The 19,409-nt window shown below is 42.4% G+C and overlaps 1 protein-coding gene across 4 annotated transcripts in view; it reads left to right on the top strand.

The window, feature by feature from the left end:
* Positions 1-19,409, top strand: part of KMT2C (lysine methyltransferase 2C) — a 917,733-nt gene that overhangs the window by 634,717 nt on the left and 263,607 nt on the right. For all 4 annotated transcript variants that reach the window (XM_030198371.1, XM_030198346.1, XM_030198363.1 and 1 more), the window contains 4 exons: positions 285-420; positions 3,037-3,251; positions 12,748-12,821; positions 18,405-18,599. In XM_030198371.1, the coding sequence (XP_030054231.1) occupies positions 285-420; positions 3,037-3,251; positions 12,748-12,821; positions 18,405-18,599 (620 nt within the window). The remainder of the gene's footprint in view (positions 1-284; positions 421-3,036; positions 3,252-12,747; positions 12,822-18,404; positions 18,600-19,409) is intronic.

Raw genomic sequence — 19,409 nt, 5'->3', positions numbered from 1 at the left:
TAAAATAACCAAGAATAAACATATAAATACAATAAATGAGGTAAACTTGAATAAAGTAGATTGAAACCTAATAATAGAACTAGCATAAAACAGTATTAAAAATATGCTTCCTTTCTTATTTTCAATAAAATAGGCTAATTAGGTAATCTTGATGATGGACAAAAGATACATTGTTAGGCGTGCTGCAGAAGTCAATTAAAGTCAAACACAAAATCCTTACTAATGTCCTGTCCAGGAGAGCAGAAGTAATATTACTGTGTTATTTCCATTTTTCCTTTAAGCAGATGGTGTGTTTACAAGAGTGCCTTTGATGAATGGCCTAATTGGCTCTAATCCCCATCTTCCACATAATCCTCTGCCTTCTGGACCCGGGTTAGGCAATTTCTCTCCTATGATACAACCACCCTATGCTGATACCAGGTACTTTGTTTAATGCACAAATTCCCTTATACATTTAACTTTAGTATTGTACCACACTTTCATTTATACCAAGAACCAATCTGGCCAATATTTAGCCTGAAAAACATTGACCGCTGCGGGCAGAATTAGCTCAGGATTTTCAGCTGAATGTCTGGGGCTAATTGAGAAGGCAGTGGCTGCTGTAGCTTATCTATGGGAATGGGACTTCATATACCGCCTTTCTATGCTTTTTGCAACTGCATTCAAAGCGGTTTACATAGTATATACAGGCACTTAGTTGTATCTGGGGCAATGAAGGGTTAAGTGACTTGCCCAAGGTCACAAGGAGCTGCAGTGGGAATCGAACCCAGTTCTCCAGGATCAGAGTCTGCTGCACTAACCACTAGACTACTCCTCCACTTATATAGGTCCTGACTAATAACTCAGCCAGGGCCCACATAAGGCCCTGGATGAATATCGGCCAGAACCAGGATAACACTGAAAAGGTGCTTTGGTCTCTTTGATCTTCCTTCTCCCCCAGCAAGATCCATACTCCCTAGCTCCTGACGTGGCAAGAAACACCCTCTCTGCACCCTCCCCTCAGGCCCATACCCCTTCCCAACCCCTCTCGACTGAGCATAGACCCCCCACACACACTTACCTGAAGTCTGTGGTAATCCAATTGGGACGAGGGGGACAGGAGAAAAGCCCGCTCACTCCTGCCCCTAGTGGCTTCTTTAGAAAATGGTTACTTTGGAGGTATTGCAAGGCTGTTGAGAGATTTCTTTGAATATTGGGTGGAATATTTTTTTCTCTTTAAATTTTTATTGTACTTTTATCTTCCAGCATACACAAAATAAACGCAAGTTTCCCACTGCTACAGTCACAGGGGCCAATGTTATCTGAGTTACAAAACCATGAATTACATACCACCTGTACATTCGCCCCAGCCTTAATCTTGCTGTCATTGTTCCTCAAAACATATTCATGTACAACCAAACAAACTTTTATATTGTTATTATTTATTATCCTCCCTCCCTCACCACCCCCCATCCACTCTATGCTCCACTACGTCATGAGAATGCCCTGTGGTTTCTTCAGGAGAGTCTCCCCCTCCCCCTCTCACCCCATCAGAGCTCATGTCTCACCTCTTTACTTCCCCTCCTTATCAAATATGAGCTAAACATTGTTGAAATCTATCCCACTACCTTTTGTGTCGTAAAAGCCCTTCCCTGCGATATGCTGTGAGACGTTCCATCTGTATCAACTATCTCAGCTTGCACTTCCAATCTCCCAGAATCGGGGGATCCATTTTCTTTCAATGCAGTGCTGTAAGACACTTAGCTGCTGCCAACCCCCAACGCATCAGTTTACCCTTTCCCCAAGAGTCCCTCTCATTATGTAAACCCAAGAGGCAAACTGAGGGACTACACACTAAAGATGTTCCCAACATAATTAGTAATGCTTTCATAACTTCCTGCCAGAACGGGACCATATATGTCGGAATGTACCCGTTTGAGACCTACACCTCCAACAAACGTCAGATGTACTAGGATACATCCGCTTCAGCCAATCAGGTGTATAATACCTTCGGGTAAGGACCTTATAAGCATTTTCCTGCACCAACACACACACTGAAGCTTTTTGAACCTCTCCCATTCTTGGCCAGAAAATCTGCAGTTTAAATCTGTCTCCCAAGCCCCTTGGAAGCTAAATGGCTTGGGATCCCATCCCCTAATATATCTATATATCACAGAAATTGGCCTAGGCACTCTCCGCAACAGGACCCATAAATTTTCCAAGCTTTCCATTTTTTGAGGGTCTTCTCACTTCCAACCCAAAGTACCTACATAGTGCTGAATTTGTAAGTAGGAGAAAAAGTCTCCATCAGGAAGAGCATACATTGAGCGCAAAGTTTCAAAGTTCTTTACCCGTCCCCCTTGCATAACATCCCTAAAGCACAATAATCCTAATTGTTCCCATCGTATATATGCAGCATTCTCCCTCCCAGCCCCAAATTTCGGTTCCCACTGTATCGAAGCAAGTGAGAACATCAGGCCCACCTGCCCTCATCTCTTCCGTACTTCTCCCCACAACCCCATAAGATGCCTTACAGATGGATTCTGTATTCCAGCCAATACTAATTCCTCTCCTTCAGTAGTCCACAAACAAGAGCTCAATAAATGATGAGGGCAATAAGATTGCTCCACCTGAATAGCTGGCTTATTTTTCCCCCTCTCCCAATCCATGATCATCCGAATTTGAGCAGCCAGATAGTACCATTCAATATTAGGCACTGCTCTCCCACCCAGTTCAGGAGCCCCCCACAAACCCTTCCAGCCAGGTGGGGGTGCCTGCCTCCCCTAATGAACTGTGAGAAGGATCCCTGCAATTGTTTAAGTATCCGTCGCGGAACCGCTACCGGCAGTGATTGGAATAAAACAACAACCTGGGTGGAATATTTTTATGTATTAAAGAATCTTTAAATATTCTTCAGAAATGTTCATTGTAGCTAACATTCTATGTAAATTACACAAATATTATAATAAGAAATACAGTCAAGGTTTTTCCTTTAAAACTGAGAATCTGCTTTTTTTTCCTTTCTTTTTTTTTTTTTTTTTTTTTTTTAACCACAAGGGCTAAGAACCCAGCATTCACTCAAATGGTGAGTGATCATAACAACTCATGGACAGCACCAGCTCCAGTTTTGGAGGGAGAAGGAGATACAATGTCTAATTCCCAAAGAAGTACTCTCAAGTGGGAAAAAGAAGAGGTACTTGGCGAAATGGCAACAGTGGCTCCTGTTCTGTACACAAATATCAACTTCCCTAACCTTAAGGAGGACTTTCCTGGTAAGATGGTGAATTTTTAAAAAAGAAAAAAAAAAAGAAAACAATTTATGGTTCATTCTGTTATTTCTTCTTGCATTAAAATAGAATGGACTGGGTCATTTAATAACAGGTAATGTGTGCTAGTGGCATTATTGCATATTATCTGCCATAGGGCCCATTTTATTCCTGTGAGTTGTTCGGCAGACAGTATGCGCATTTAGAAAATGACTCCCAAGGATGTATTATTTAAATTATACATTTGTGCTAACAGTGTATTCATGTGTCACACTATAACCAAGGTAACTGGCACCTGCCTTCCTGCAACTGTCTACACCCCGCCCCTCAACCAAAACACATCCCCCACATCCCAGCCAGAAGAATAGCCAGGTTTTAATGTCATGGGGAGCAGACCTTTTGTAAAATAGGTGCCTGTGCAAGGCTGAAGGGCTGATCTACATAGGCACCATTTCATTCAAAATCCGTTTGGGGGAGTTGCTGCTCCCTTTTCACCCCCACCTACTTCTGCCTTTGATCCCAGTCCCACAAAGAACAGTGAGACTGTATATCATTGAAAGTTGGCTGCAGCTTTACTAGTTCAAATCTCTTTGTTAGTTATCAAAAGTAGTCAACATCAGTGACATAACCACGAGGGGCTTGCCCCCCCCCCCCTAAGATTGAGGCACTGTCTGCTGCTTTGGCTGGCAGAGCTCCATAAGCCCCACCAGCGGAAGCCGTTCTCGCAAAGATAGGTAGGTGGTGGCACTTTTCCTGGGCTGCCACCATACATGCTTGTCTTTTCTGAAACTGTGCTTGCTCAATGTTTGCACATGTATGGGGGGAGGGCCTCTTTCGTTCATGCTCAGTTCAAGCATGTGCTTGGAGAGTGGAGGGGATAGGCTGGCCTGGTGGCACACGAAAAGTGCCACCAACTGCCGGGCTTCACAAGGAGGAGAGCTTCTGCTGGCAGGGCTTGGGGACTCCTGCCAGCTCAAGTACGTGGGTGCAGGTGTGGGGGTTGGACCTTCCCACCCGATGCACAAGTTCTGGATTACCAGCCTTATCATTTTCCCTGGAGCAGAGAGGTCGCATCTGTGATCTCTCCTCAGCACGTCAAATATTTTCTTTTTGTGGTGCCTTCCCTTTCAGGTTTGTGTGCTCTTTCATATTTTTTATTTTCTCTACTTCAGTGTTGTGCCCTAGTAAGTTTTATGTGTTTCTTAATTTTTTTTAATTTTTTGACTCTAAGGCCCAGGTTGCATCAGTGGTTTGGGGGCTAATTTATATTTACTGCTGTTACCCATTGAGCCCTTTAATTTGGATCCTTTTCCACTACATGTTCCAGAAGGCACTGAGCAGATTTAAGCATTGTGCTTGGTGCAACAGGGTTATTTTGGGCACTGACCCCCATATCCAGTGTGTCCACTGCTTGGGACCGAACCATATTATGTCCTCTGTCACAAAAGAGCCAGTCCATGACGTCATCTGAAGAGGCTAGCCCAGAAGATCAAAAGTTTGCCTGCTACTGTGGGGACCCGGGAGAGAAGAGGCGCGCTACACTATCTGTAGTGGGAGGCCTTTTGGAGCCAGGAGGAGCCAGTCTGCATAGCAGGGAGCTGGTCCATGACGTCATCTGAAGAGGCCAGCCCGGGAAAAAAAAAGCACCTGCTATTGTGGCCTGTGGCCCGAAGGGGCACACTGCTTTGAAACCTAAGAGAGACCAAGAGCCAGGGGACCATCTTTGAAATGCACCTTATTGTTTTAGGTACCTTTATACTTTCCTTGTTATGGGGAAACGGAAAGCTGTCAGAGGGCATACTAAGAGTGTTGTGAAATCCTCTGGTTTTGATGGCTAAACACAGGAGAACAGTGAGAAAGCAATATCAGTGCAACTAATAATTATTCAAGAGACATAACTAATGATGCTAACCTCAGAAACCACATGCTAAAAGGTCCTGACTCACTTGGAACTTGGCAGTGCTTTCTATCTCACCCCTACATAGGAATGAACAAAACTGGTCTCGCTCTCTAGACTGCCTGGAAAAGTCCTTTGGCTCCCTCTTTGTGGCAGGTCTCTCTTTTCCCTCTTGGATTCCAAGCTGAAGTTTCACAGCCAGCTCCTGGACAAGGCCATGTAGATAGACTGTCAATCTGTATTCGTTGTGGAAAACTTATCAGCAATAAAGCTGGAATGCATACAGCTCTTATCTGGAACTATCTTAATTGAAGCTAAGATGCTATTCAGTACTGGTTGTTACTCAGTACAGTACATGGTTCAGTTCCTTTAGGAGTATTGAGGGCTTTAGCCCCTCAGTGTTACTCAGAGGAAATACATCTTGAATGGCAAAGTAAAAGACATCAGAGAAAGGTGTGTCCCTCTTTATCAGAGTTGTCAGTCTGGCGCCTTACAAAATGGCCAGCAAAGATTACCACTTAACATAGTAAATGATGGCAGATAAAGACCTGTATGGTCCATCCAGTCTGCCCAACAAGATAAACTCATTTTACAAGGTATGTGATCCGCAAACGAATCTTTTCCGGAGATGGGAAGGCGGTAGAACGAGAGGACATGAAATGAGATTGAAGGGGGGCAGACTCAGGAAAGATGTCAGGAAGTATTTCTTCACAGAGAGGGTGGTGAACGCTTGGAATGCCCTCCCGTGGGAGGTGGTGGAGATGAAAACGGTAACGGAATTCAAACATGCATGGGATAGGCATAAAGGAATCCTGTGCAGAAGGAATGGATCCACAGAAGCTTAGCTGAAATTGGGTGGCGGGGGGAAGAGGGGTTGGTGGTTGAGAGGCTAGGATAGGGGAGGGCAGACTTATACGGGGTCTGTGCCAAAGCCGGTGATGGGAGGCGGGACTGGTGGTTGGGAGGCGGGAAATACTGCTGGACAGACTTTATACGGTCTGTGCCCTGAAAAAGACAGGTACAAATCAAGGTAAGGTATACACATATGAGTTTATCGTGGGCAGACTGGATGGACCGTGCAGGTCTTTTTCTGCCGTCATCTACTATGTTACTATATGTATACTTGAGTTTGATTTGTCCTTGCCTTTCTCAGGGCACAGACCGTAGAAGTCTGCCCAGTACTGTTCTTGTACTAAGTTCTGAAGCTAACATCGAAGCCCCTTAAAATTTACATTCCAGCCCATCCCTATCTATTCAGTCACGATCAGGGTGTAGACCGTAGAAGTCTGCCCAGCTCCCGTTTTGTTTCCAATTACCGGCATCGCCACCCAATCTCTGCTAAGATTCCACAGAACCATTCCTTCTAAACAGGATTCCTTTGTGTTTATCCCACGCATGTTTGAATTCCATTACTGTTTTCATCTCCACCACCTCCCGCGGGAGGGCATTCCACATATCCACCACCCTCTTCGTGAAAAAATACTTCCTGACATTAGTCCTGAGTCTGCCCCCCCTTCAACCTCAATTCATGTCCTCTAGTTCTACCACCTTCCCGTCTCCGGAAAAGGTTCGTTTGCGGATTAATACCTTTCAAATATTTGAACATTTGTAACATACCCCTGTTTCTCCTATCCTCCAAGGTATACATGTTCAGGTCAGCAAGTCTCTACTTGTACGGTTTGCAACGCAAATCCCATACAATTTTCGTAGCTTTTCTTTGCACCACTTCCAGTCTTTTTACATCTTTAGCAAGATACGGCCTCCAAAACTGAACACAATACTCCAAGTGGGGCCTCACCAACGACTTGTAGAGGGGCATCATCAACTCCTTTCTTCTGCTGGTTATGCCCCTCTCTATACAGTCTAGCATCCTTCTGGCCACGGCTGTCACGTTGTTCCTTCACCTTCAGATCCTCCGACACCAACACTCCAAGGTCTCTCTCCTGAGTCAAGCTTACTAATCTCTCCCCTCCTATCCGGTATCTCTCTTTTGGGTTTCCGCACCCCAAGTGCATCACTACACTTCTTGGCATTAACTTTTAACTGAAACTCCAGCCACAGCTTCACACCCACTGTGTAACTCGTAAAATGCTTATTACTGCTGTCACTCCCAAGCCTCACACTATGCATTAAATGGAGGAGAAAAAAGCCTCAGTAACACCACCCAGCCAGCCCAATACTTCAGACTATAAGGCGTGAGCCCGGTGTACCATCATCTGGCTTTAAAAAAACTCCACTCAGTGCATCTAAAGTAGGTGTAGAATACCTCTCTCACCTTTATTGCTAGGGTGACAAGCGTGTGTATGTCTAAACAGATCACGGAATGTAATTTAAATCAGGTTGTTTTTTTTTCAGTTGAATTCATGCAATCTCTATCAATTCAATGGTTACTTATCTCAGCCGAGGTGATCCAGCCATAACAACTTAGCTAATAGTCCAATCGCTTCAATGTTCTGCTGATCGACTCAACAGGGAGTCCTCGTTATGCTTCTGCTACGTCAGGGTTTTTTTTGTATTACATCTGAAAAATTAATCTTGTCTCATATGCTTTTTTTTTCTCCACCATTTAATGCGTAGTGTGAGGCTTGGGAGTGACAGCGGTAATAAGCATTTTTCGAGTTACACAGTGGGTGTGAAGCTGTGGTTGGAGTTTCATTTATTTCTTCAAGCTTGAGTGGATTAAATTTTAACTGCCAGCCCCTCGACAATTGGTCTAACGTTCGGAGATCCCTTCTGTTTTCGTGTCATCCGCAAAAAGGCATACCTTTCCTTCCAACCCTTCAGCAATATCTCCCACAAATATATTAAACAGAATAGGCCCCAGCACCGACTCCTGAGGAACTCCACTGCTCACCTTCCTTTCCTCCGAGCGGATTCCATTTACCACCACCCTCTGCCACCTGTCGGTCAACCAGTTACTTATCCAGTTCACCACTTTCGGTCCTAAGTTCAACTCTTTCAGCTTATTCACGAGTCTTCTGTGGGGGATCGTATCAAAGGCTTTGCTGAAGTCCAAGTAGATCACATCTAGCGCGCGTCCCTCATCCAGTTCTTTGGTTACCCAGTCAAAAAAGTCAATAAGTTTTGTTTGGCAGGATTTTCCATTGGTAAAGCCATGTTGCCTCGGGTCCTGTAACCTGTCGGTTTCTAGAAAGTTAACTATCCTTTCTTTCAGCAGCGACTCCATTATTTTTCCTACCACTGATGTGAGACTTACTGGTCTGTAGTTTCCCACTCCTTCCCTGTCTCCACTTTTGTGAAGAGGGACCACATCCGCTCGTCTCCTATCTCGCGGAACCTCTCCCGTCTCTAAAGTTCTATTAAATAAATCTTTAAGAGGTCCCGCCAGGACCTCTCTGAGCTCCTTCAGTATCCTGGGTTGTATCCCATCCGGCCCCATAGCTTTGTTCACCTTCAGATTCTCCAGCTGTTTATAAACTCTTTCTTCCGTAAACGGCGCAGCATCCACTCCATTCCCAGACGTTCCCTTGGCAGCCAACCGCGGCCCTTCTCCATGATTTTCCTCCGTGAACAGGGCCGCAGAGAGACTACGCCAGGCCCGGGGCAAGGCTGCCCCGTCGCACCCCCTGCCGCTGCCGCCCCCGTCGCTGCAGTCCACAATCTCACCTGCCTGCCTCCACGGTTCCGGGCCCCCTGCATTCAAGACGGCAGTCAAAGAGCCTCTCTTCTGGCCTTACCTCCCTTTGTCCCGCCCTAGTCTGATGTAACTGCCGGTTTCCGCAAGGGCGGGACAAAGGGAGGGAAAACCCGAAGGGAGGCAATCTGTGACTGCCGCTTCGAATGCAGGGGGCCTGGAGCCAAGGATGCAGGCAGGTGAGACTGGGAACTGCAGTGTCAGCGCCGGGCCTCCCTTGGAGGCCCGAGATGGGGAAATTTTGTCCCCCCTGCCCCCCCTCTTGGCGGCCCTGTCCGTGAACACCGAAGAGAAATAATTGTTTAGCACGTTCACTTTATCTTCATGATTCTCCACATAGCTATTCTCATTATCTTTCAGTCTCGCAGTTCCATTCCTATCTCTTCTCCTTTCTCCAATATATCTGAAAAAAGTCTTGTCACCTCTCTTTACATCTTTAGCCATTTTTTTCTTCCGCTCGCGCTTTCACTACCTGTATTTTCCTCTTTGCTTCTTTAAGCTTCTTTAATCTGATAATCTTTTCCGTAATCCTCTCGTTGCGTTCTTTTGTATTTCTTGAACAGAGCCTCTTTTGCTTTTATTTTTTCAGCTACTTGTTTGGAGGGCCATATAGGTTTCCTGCTTCTCTTGTTTTTGTTTACTTTCCTCACAAAAAGATCAGTCACCATATTTATAGCAGCCTTTAGCTTGGACCACTGTTTTTCCACTTCTCCTATGCCTTCCCACGCCAACAGCTCCTTCTTCAGGTATTCTCCCATTTTATCAAAATCAGTACGTCTGAAATCCAGTACTTTGAGTTTTGTGCGTCCGCCTTCGCCCTTATATCAAGGCATACGGTGTGATGATCACTATTACATAGGTGGGCACGCACCCGGATATCGGAAACACTACCTCCAGTAGTGAGCACTAGATCCAGCATCAACCCTTCCCTCGTAGGTTCCGTCACCATTTGTCTGAGCAAGGTACTTTGACAGGCATCTACAATTTCCCTACTTCTTTCCAATTCCGCAGACGGGACTTTCCAATCCACGTCAGACAAATTGAAATCTCTCAACAGTAGCACCTCCCCTTTCATACCAATCTTTTGAATATCTTCTATCAGATCCTTGTCTAACTTCTCCGTTTGCACAGGAGGTCTGTAGATAACTCCCGTGTGGATACAGGTTCCATCTTCTCTTTCCAGGACGATCTATAAAGCTGCTTCTTATCCCCAGGTTCCCCGCATTTCAGCCGCTCTGATATTCTCTCTCACAAACAGAGCCACTCCTCCTCCGCTTCAGCCCTCTCTATCCACCCTAAAAAAGATTATAGCCCAGTACGGTCACATCCCATTCCATAATAGCAGCAATATCCAAGTTTTCTTCAAACATCAGGGCTTAGTGAGTTTGGGTGTTTTTTTTTAATATTTACATGACCTTTGCCTCTGCCATCATGTTTATTCTGGGGGTGACTTTCCGAAATCCCCTGTTTCCTTTTGTCACCCCACCCTCTAGTTTAAATGTCTAGAAACATACTGTCTGAATTTCTCCCCAAGGATCCTTTTTCCCATCACAGAAAGATGTAGCCCATCATTACAGTACAGCCTGTTATTTTTCCACGTATTACCCCATTCTCCTATGTATCTAAAACCTTCTTCTTTACACCAAGACTCAAGCCACTTATTGAATTCCTCTGTTTTGCGTAGTCTTTCCTCTCTCCTCCCCAACGTAGGAATTACTTCAGAAAAAGTCACAGTCCGAACCAAAGATTTCAGTCCCTCCCCAAACATCTGGAACGTTCTGTGTGCTGTAAACTTGCTATTGTTGGCCAGGTCATATGTCCCCAGGTGAATTACAACATCACCGTTAGAAGCCTCGCTCTCTTCTCAGATCACTTTCAGTATTTGGTGTGTACATCTTGTAGCTGAAGATCCTGGAAGACATTTCACTGCGTTGGAACCCCTGAACTGTGCCCCAGAGTTAATGCCTCTGATAATGGAGTCTCCGAGCAGTAATAATTTTCTGCTTTTTACAATTCTGTCATTAGTTGGGGGATGTTTCTGGGGTTGTGCTATTTTCATTGCCTCTGGTTCTACCACAGTACTTCTTTTTTTGCTATCATAATGATGCAGCGCTGCAAAAGAATTTGACAGGGGCAAAGCTTGGAAGGAGGAGTGTTTCTGTGTCTACTAGAGCCTACTGTGACACATCTATTCCTCTGATGTTTCATTCTCTTAGGCAGTGGTGGTGGTAAATTAGCTGGGAAATGAGTAATCCTGGACACTTCTTTAATTGTAGTTAATTTCTTCTTGAGTTTGTTGATCTCTTCTTTCAAGGCTGATATTTGAAGACAGGTCAAGCTCTAAGGCTCCAGATAGTTTGCCTTAGGATTAAAACAGAACATATATTGCACATAATGATGTGATTCACAAGTATGAAAAGGTGAACTATGAGAGGGAATAAAAAGAATTAGGATTGACCAAATAAGTGTAATGAAGATACTTGTCCCTTGATTGCCCTATGTAAAGGGAGTTTACCAAGGGGTGGGTGTGTGGGACTAGGACACAGGTAACAATCAAACCAAGTCTGAAAATGCCCAGCGTAGCTCCCAGCTCACAAGGTAAACTTAGGTTCTACTACCCAGCTCAAAACAAAATTGCCCCTCCTCCAGAGCTATGAGTCACCAGATGCTATGTAACCAAAATTGATTGAATTAAGTCTCTGGTAGTGTTGATTCAACATACAATTCTAAGGAAAACAGACACCAGATTCAATGTCACCAGATTAAGCCACAGGTTTAAAACACTTGGCACAGGTTAAAACACAGTTCCAATGAAAACACATTTAAGACAATTCCAGCATAAAAAAGATGAAATCACTAGCACAGATATTCAAAACACAATTCTCTAAAATCCCTTTAAGACAATACCAGCATAAAAATATAAAATCACAGTGCAATATAGGCAATAGGATAGAGACAGATAAGGAACTTATAGAGGTCAGACCCTCTGCAAGTGAACAGACAGGTTTTTTTTTTTTGTTTAATAGGATAGAATAAAAAGGGGGTGAAATAGAATAAAGGAGTCAATAGTTTATCAGGAAGATAATAAGAGATATTAAGAGCAGGACACAGGTAACCTGTTACCAATCAAACCAAGTCTGAAAATTTACACATACCAGTCTGAAAATTTACACATACCACTGGCAGAGTAAATCACATTCCTGCAGCTTCACACACAAGAAAATGCAGATGCCCCTTGGAATGTCAGTGTCCAGTGCTGCAGGAAGTCTTTTTTAACAACCATGATAGTATTGCCCTAAAAAGATGATTCCTGGCCTAGTCAGAGTTTAGTTCATAGTTCTCAGGCAATGCAGGCCTTATGCATACAAACAGATATGGTCAGTATATCCTACTACAGAGTAAATGTTAGGTTCAGAAATGTAGGAGTTATGCAGTGTTGATCATTTCTGTTTATAAATGGAATGCATTCTAGAAAGTTTGAAATATGAGTGCCACTATTTAACACCAAACATCAAAAATTGTTTTCTTTACTGGGAACATGATTGTTCTAGATCAGAAGTGCTTGATTTTGATTTACAAGAGCTGCAGACCAGCCTGGTTTTCCAGGCAGCTAAGTTAAGCAAATTGTTGTGGTTTTCAGACCAATGTGTGCAAAATACCTGATGAATATTTATTGTGGCTATCATGAAAATCAATCCTCTTCACAGCCCTTGATAACTGGGGCTCAAAATCTCTGCTTAAGGCCTTTTCACTTTCCTGGGGGAAAAGGGTTTTAATTTCTAGAATTTTATGAATAAATTAATCCATTTTTATTTTGATGCTCCTATTGTATTCTATAACATGTGCAACCCATGCTACATAATATTTTTAACTATGAGTTCAAGTTCCACACTAATTTGAAAATCCTGTGCATTTGATTTGACAATGACATTTTGATGTTTTTCATACAGACTGGGCTACAAGAGTGAAGCAGATTGCTAAACTTTGGAGAAAAGCCAGCTCCCAGGAAAGAGCTCCATATGTGGTATGGATCATTACTATAGTCCTGACAGTTTCCAAAGAATTAGGAAATGGATTGTTTTAGTAGTGATAAATGAAAATCAGAGTTGAGGTTGTAATCTTTGCTGCTTAATATTCCTCCATTTACTTTCAGTCGATCTTAAAAAGCTTTGTTGGTAGCAGAGTAACACTATACAGCTACCATAGCCACAGGTATTTGCGACGCGGTCTCGGCTGTTAATGTGGCAGTTATTGCACACTAATTTCTGTGTTAACTGCTGACATGCAGTGGGATAGAGAATATGTGGGGGGCCTGCATCTTACAGTTAAAGCAGAGGTAGTTACCACGCAATAACTGTCAAAGTAGCAGATACTATGACACAGTTAATGCCACTTGATTAGAGGGTCTGATTACTAAATTGTGGTAAATATTTGCACTTACCTTCCTTTAAATGCAAAAATTAACATGCTAATTAATGCACAAGGCTGTGCAATATTTATTGTGAGTACACTCAGCATGGCCCCTCCCATGCAGTTCTACCAATCCCAGGGCAAGCAGTAGCTTCCCCCATGTTCATCTTAATAGCAGATATTGAACTTGTCCAAACCATTTTGAAATCTAGATACTGTATGCTAACTGTTGTTACCACATCCTCTGGCAACAAGTTCCAGAGCTTAACTATTCACTTGAGTGAAAAAATATTTTCTCCTATTTGTTATAAAAGTATTTCCATGTAATTTCATTGAGTGTGCCCTGGTCTTTGCACTATTTGAAAGAGTGAAAAATCAATTCACTTCTACCCGTCCTACAGCACTCAAGATTTTGTAGCCCTGAATCGTATCCCCCTTCAGCCATCTCTTTTTCAAGCTGAAGATCCCTAACCTCTTTAGCCTTACCTCTACCTCATATGAAAAGAGTTCCATCCCCTTTATCATTTTGGTCGCACTTCTTTGAACCTTTTCTAATACCGCTATATCTTTTTTGAGATATGCCAACCAGAATTGAATGCAATACTCAAGGTGAGGTCGCACCATGGATCAGTATAGAGGCATTATAATATTCTTGGTCTTATTTACCATCCCTTTCTAATAATTCCTAGCATTCTGTTTGCTTTTTTGGCTGCCAGAAAATTTCAGCATATTGTCTACAATGACTCCTAGATCTTTTTCTTGGGTGCTACTCCGAAGGTGGACCCTAGCATCAGGTAGCTATGATCTGGATTATTCTTCTCAATGTTCATCACATTCCATTTGTCCACATTAAATTACATCTGCCATTTGGATGCCCAGCCTTCCAGTTTCCTAAGGACTTCCTGCAATTTTTCACAGTCCGCAGGTGTTTTGACAACTTTGAATAGTTTTCTGTCATTTGCAAATTTAATCACCTCACTTGTCGTTGCGATTTCTAGATCATTTGTAAATATGTTAAATAGCACTGATCCCAGTATTAGATCCCTCCGACACTCCAGTATTCACCCTTCTTCATTGAGAAAAATGGCCATTTAACAGTGCCCTCTTTTTTTCCTGTCCGGTATCCAATTCCTGATCCACAAATAGACATGGACTCCTATCCCATGACTTTTTAATTTTCTTAGAAGTCTTTCATGAGGAAGTTTGTCAAAAGCTTTCTGAAAATCTAGTTACACTACATCAACTGGCTCACCTTTAGTCACATGTTTATTCACGCCCTCAAAGAAATTAAGCAAATTGTCGAGGCAATTGGCTGAACCTATGCTGATTCTGTACCATTAAACCATGTTTATACAATACAGCACAATAGACTGTGTACTTGTAACCCACAAGATCTCATATGAGTTCCATTCAGCTTACAATATTGCAAGAAGCTGGGCAAAACACCTGGAAAATAAAATGAAATAATAAGTAAAATAAAAAGAAATAATTTAACAAAATAATCATTTCATCATCTTATAAGAAGATGTGTATAGATGAGTTTTAAATGCCTTTTGTAAATGAAAAATAATAAGATATTTGAAGAATATTCGTAGGAAGTGAATTCCACCAATGACAAAATTAATAAGTAAATTTGCCATTAAAGATACTTTTGCAAATCAAATTTTTGGGGCTTGGAAGTCGTAAGAGTAATGGTAATCTGTCATTTAAAGCACAGTTGCTATGTGTTAGCTGAATTAATTTAATTTAATTTTGGCATTTATAGTACGCTTAACCTTTAAGTTCTAGCAGTTCTAGCTGCTGCGACAGGTTCTGGCCTAGGGACACTATCAATGTCTAAAAGGTGGGAAAATGTGGGATACAAATACAATAAATATAAATCATCTAGAGTAAGTAATTCAGGCCTTATTGGGTTAAATTCCTTAACTGCTGTAGCAGGACCTTTCAACAAAGTCTGACCAGAAACTGTAGCACTGGGGATTCTCTGATGGCAGAACTTCCATCAACGTCCGTCTGATTTTGTGGCTCTGACCCAGCCTCCAAAACTGGATACACCGTACCCCCGCCCATGGCAGTTGGAGGGGAAGTGAGATCACTATTCCATGTCTGACTGTCTACAGGCGTAGCTTTCCTCGCAATCGCAGGATTCATTGGTGGGACCTTCTCCTCAGAGGGGGGGTCATTCTACATGTAATTAAGCTCTGGAATTCGTTGCCAGAGAATGTGGTAAAGGCGGTTAACTTAGCGGAGTTTTAAAAAGGTTTGGACGGCTTCCTAAAAAAAAGTCCATAGACCATTATTAAATGGACTTGGGGAAAATCCATTATTTCTGGGATACGCAGTATAAAATGTTTTGTGCTTTTTTGGGATCTTGCCGGGTATTTGTGACCTGGATTGGCCACTGTTGGAAACAGGATGCTGGGCTTGATGGACCTTTGGTCTTTCCCAGTATGGCAATACTTATGTACTTATGGTAATACACTGTGTTCAAAGTAGGTTGGAGTTGGCAGTGCTCCTCCACCAGCCCCCAGCAAACCATCCCAGGTTGCTGGAACTCTCACCACAAAATTGTTCTTTGCTGAAGTGCGTGGGAGAGAGTTAAATGAAGACATCTCCAAAGCACTGCTTCTAAGGCAAAGAACTAATGTGGAAGCATCCTCCCTCTAAAGCACCATCTTGGGCTCCTGGTTTAGGAGTTTTCTCTCTTACCAGTTTTATACAGTGAAGAAATTTTGTTTAATATGTTGTTCTGAGGACGTTAATGGAGAATGCAAGGTATATATATTTATTTATTTGGATTTTGCTCACACCTTTTTTAGTGGTAGCTCAAGGTGAGTTACATTCAGGTACACTATCCCTGGAGGGCTCACAATCTAACTTTATATCTGAGTCATTGGAGGGTTAAATGACTTGCCCAAGGTCACAAGGAGCAACAGCAAGATTTGAACCGACCACCTCTGGATGTAGAGACCAGTGCTCTAACCATTAGGCCACTCCTCCACTCTTCCACTTTAAAATTTATATTTATGCAGATGATATCTTCCAGTCACTTTGGAAGAAACAGTTCCATTAATTCAGAAATGTTTTGAATTACTTGAGTATTAGATTACTCATTTCCAAAAATAGAGAAAACTAATTTTTTTATATTTAACACACAAACATATATAGAAACTGATCAAAAACTAGTAAATGGAGAGAAGAGTTGTCATCTAGAATCACACATATTTTGGGGGAAAGGGTTCTGTTAGATTGCAAATTAACCATGAAACTGCAAATAAATGCTTTAACTAAGCATACATTTTCGACATTGTGGAAATTAAAAAGAATAAGAAACAAGGGTGTAGCTACAGGTATCCAATTTCGGCTCAGGCCCTCCCACCCAAGCACACACACTGTAGCAGCCTTTTTTCTACTGTGTGAGTCATCGCGTAGCATACTACTGCAGACGGAACCTGCTCAGCTGATCTCCAGGCTCCAGCTGACCTACCTTTCGGGCTTGCAGAGGCAGACTCGGCAGTCGGCACTGAAAAGCAGGTCGCGTCGTGCAGCTCGTTGTTCCATCCTAAGCGGTATGACATGGCTGTGCGCGGCGGCATGCTCAGCCTCGCTCCGCTCCGCTCCGTCCGCTCCAGTGTTTAGCAGCAGTGGTTCAGGAACAGTGCTGTCAGCTGCCTAAAAGTAAGCTCGTTTGGCAGGAAGGAGGTCTTCAACTGGCGGGGCTTGGGGATACCCATCAGCTCAGGTATTCCAATTGCTTTGGGAGGGAGAGAGAGAGGGCACTGGTAGGGGAGGCGAAGTTAAATCTGAGATTTACTTTGGGAGAGTGGAGGCAGCAGCAGCAGACATGAAATTTTTGGCCCACCCACTTTGATCTCTGGTCCACCCGAAATTGTCTGTGTGGCTACACTACTGACAAAAAATTATTTGCAACCAGAATTTTTTTAGATTTAGTGCAATCACTACTGTTATCTCAGCTCAATTACTGCAATATAATATATCTAGGAGGACACAAGTATTTACTTAAGAAATTACAGACCATACAAAACATAGCAGCCTGATTAATATTTGCAGTCCATCAATCTGATAATGCAATTATATAAAGAGAGGAGAAGCTCTATCTGCCTTTCAAAACCAAGATTTCATTAAGACTTTGTATAATTTTTTTTTTAATTCTTCATGGTAGAGCTCCATTATATATTTATCAAATCTACTGCTTCTACCTCAAAAATCAGTCACTCGAGTAATGCGGAAGAAATTGAACTTAAATCTTCCAAACCCAAAGGATATACAATCTAAAAAATGATTTACTTCATCCTTTTCATATCAAGCTGCAAAGATATGGAATTTTTTACTGTTAGAAATTAGACACTTTACTAACTACTTGTTATATAGGAAGGCTGTTAAGGCATTTCTGTTTCAAAAGCATTTGCTGACTAAAATTTGATTGCATTGTATGATATTTCCTATGTATGTCTAGCTTATTTCCTATGTATGTCTAGCTTCTTTATTTATAATCTGCAAAGAACTTTTTGATGTAAATGCGGAATATAAGTAATGTAATGTTCTGGCTGTTACTCTCCCTATGCACCCAAGCATCCTTCTGACTTTGCCATTGCCTTTTCTACCTGTTTAACCACCTTCAAATCATCACATAAGGTCATATCCAAGTCCCACTCCTCTTCACCCCCTAAATTGTACTGATCCCTCAGGATTTTGTAGCCCAGACACATGGCCTGCATTCTTTTACATTAAATCCTAGCTGCCAAAGTCTGGAGCATTCTTTAAGTCCCTCCTCGTTTTATCCCCATTGGCTATATTGCTGCCCTAGTAGTTCTGATGGTACCTCTCATTCTTTAAGGGAACTGTTTAGTTAGCTCTTATTGTGCAGCTTGAGAAGCTGTGCAAGTCACTGCCACTCCCCATCTCCAACCACAGCAGTTTAAGTGAGGGGAGCAACAGAGCAGCAAGTGCAGTGCTTCTGCTGTAATCACCATTGTTGCTAATAGTTTCACAGACTTTGAGATGGGATGGAGCAGACTGAAAAAAAGAGAAGTACACCAGTGTACCACTTCAAGCAGACATTTTTCTACTTGTTATATATAGTGGTGAGAATGTTGTTTGTCTTCTTCATTTATATTTGTTTGTGCATACTTATTAGAAGGGAAACCTAATCTTGTATTTTTCTTTCTTTTCCAAGCAAAAAGCCCGAGATAACCGAGCTGCTTTACGTATCAATAAAGTGCAGATGTCAAATGATTCCATGAAAAGGCAGCAGCAGCAGCAACAGCAGCAAGATATCATTGATCCTGGTTCTCGCATTGACAGTGATCTATTTAAAGATCCCCTAAAGCAGAGGGAATCGGAACATGAACAGGAGTGGAAATTCAGACAGGTATGTGTGTGCTGGGATGGAAATTTGAGAATTAAGAGGGAATACTATGCAGCACTTAATTTAAGCATCCTTGAATAAAGCCTCCAGGATTTAAAAAAAAAAAAAACCTACAAATAAAAACCATTACAAGTGACCTGATCTATAATATCATAATACCACTTGACCAGATCAGTCCATAAACTGCCCAATTAATCTGGATTAGGTCAGTGCTTCTCAAACCGCTCCTGGAGTTACACCTAGCCAGTCATGTTTTCAGGAATACCACACTGAATATGCATGAAATAGAGTTGCCTATAAATGGGTTCCTGCTATATGCAAATATATCTCATGCATATTCATTGTGGTAATCCTGAAATTTGACTGGCTAGGTGCATCTCCAGGAGAAGATTAAGAGCCTTAGCTAGCCATATCAATTGGGACACCTCCGATGGAAGATTTTGTCTAGAGGATGCCAAAACAGGGAAGATAGGGTATCCTGATAGTGAGGTTGCAAAAGAGACCGTAGTAGATCAGGTGTCCCAAAATAAAAATCAGACAAAAGATTGCAAATTAGTACTGTCAAGTACTAAGCATGATGTAAATAGGAGCAACAAACACAGTTTGAAATGACTATATGCGAATGCCAGGAGCCTAAGAAATAAAGTGGGAGAGTCAGAATATATTGCACTAAATGAAAAATTAGATATAATAGGCATCTCTGAGACCTGGTGAAAGGAGGATAACCAGTGGGACACTGTCATACCGAGGTACAAATTATATCGTAGTGATAGGGTGGATCGAATTGGTGGAGGGGGTAGCATTGTATATTAA

Source organism: Microcaecilia unicolor, chromosome 1 (genome assembly GCF_901765095.1).
Source record: "Microcaecilia unicolor chromosome 1, aMicUni1.1, whole genome shotgun sequence".
NCBI lineage: Eukaryota > Metazoa > Chordata > Amphibia > Gymnophiona > Siphonopidae > Microcaecilia > Microcaecilia unicolor.
Note: the sequence above shows the minus strand (reverse complement) of the source record. Positions and strands in the feature narration are given on the sequence as shown.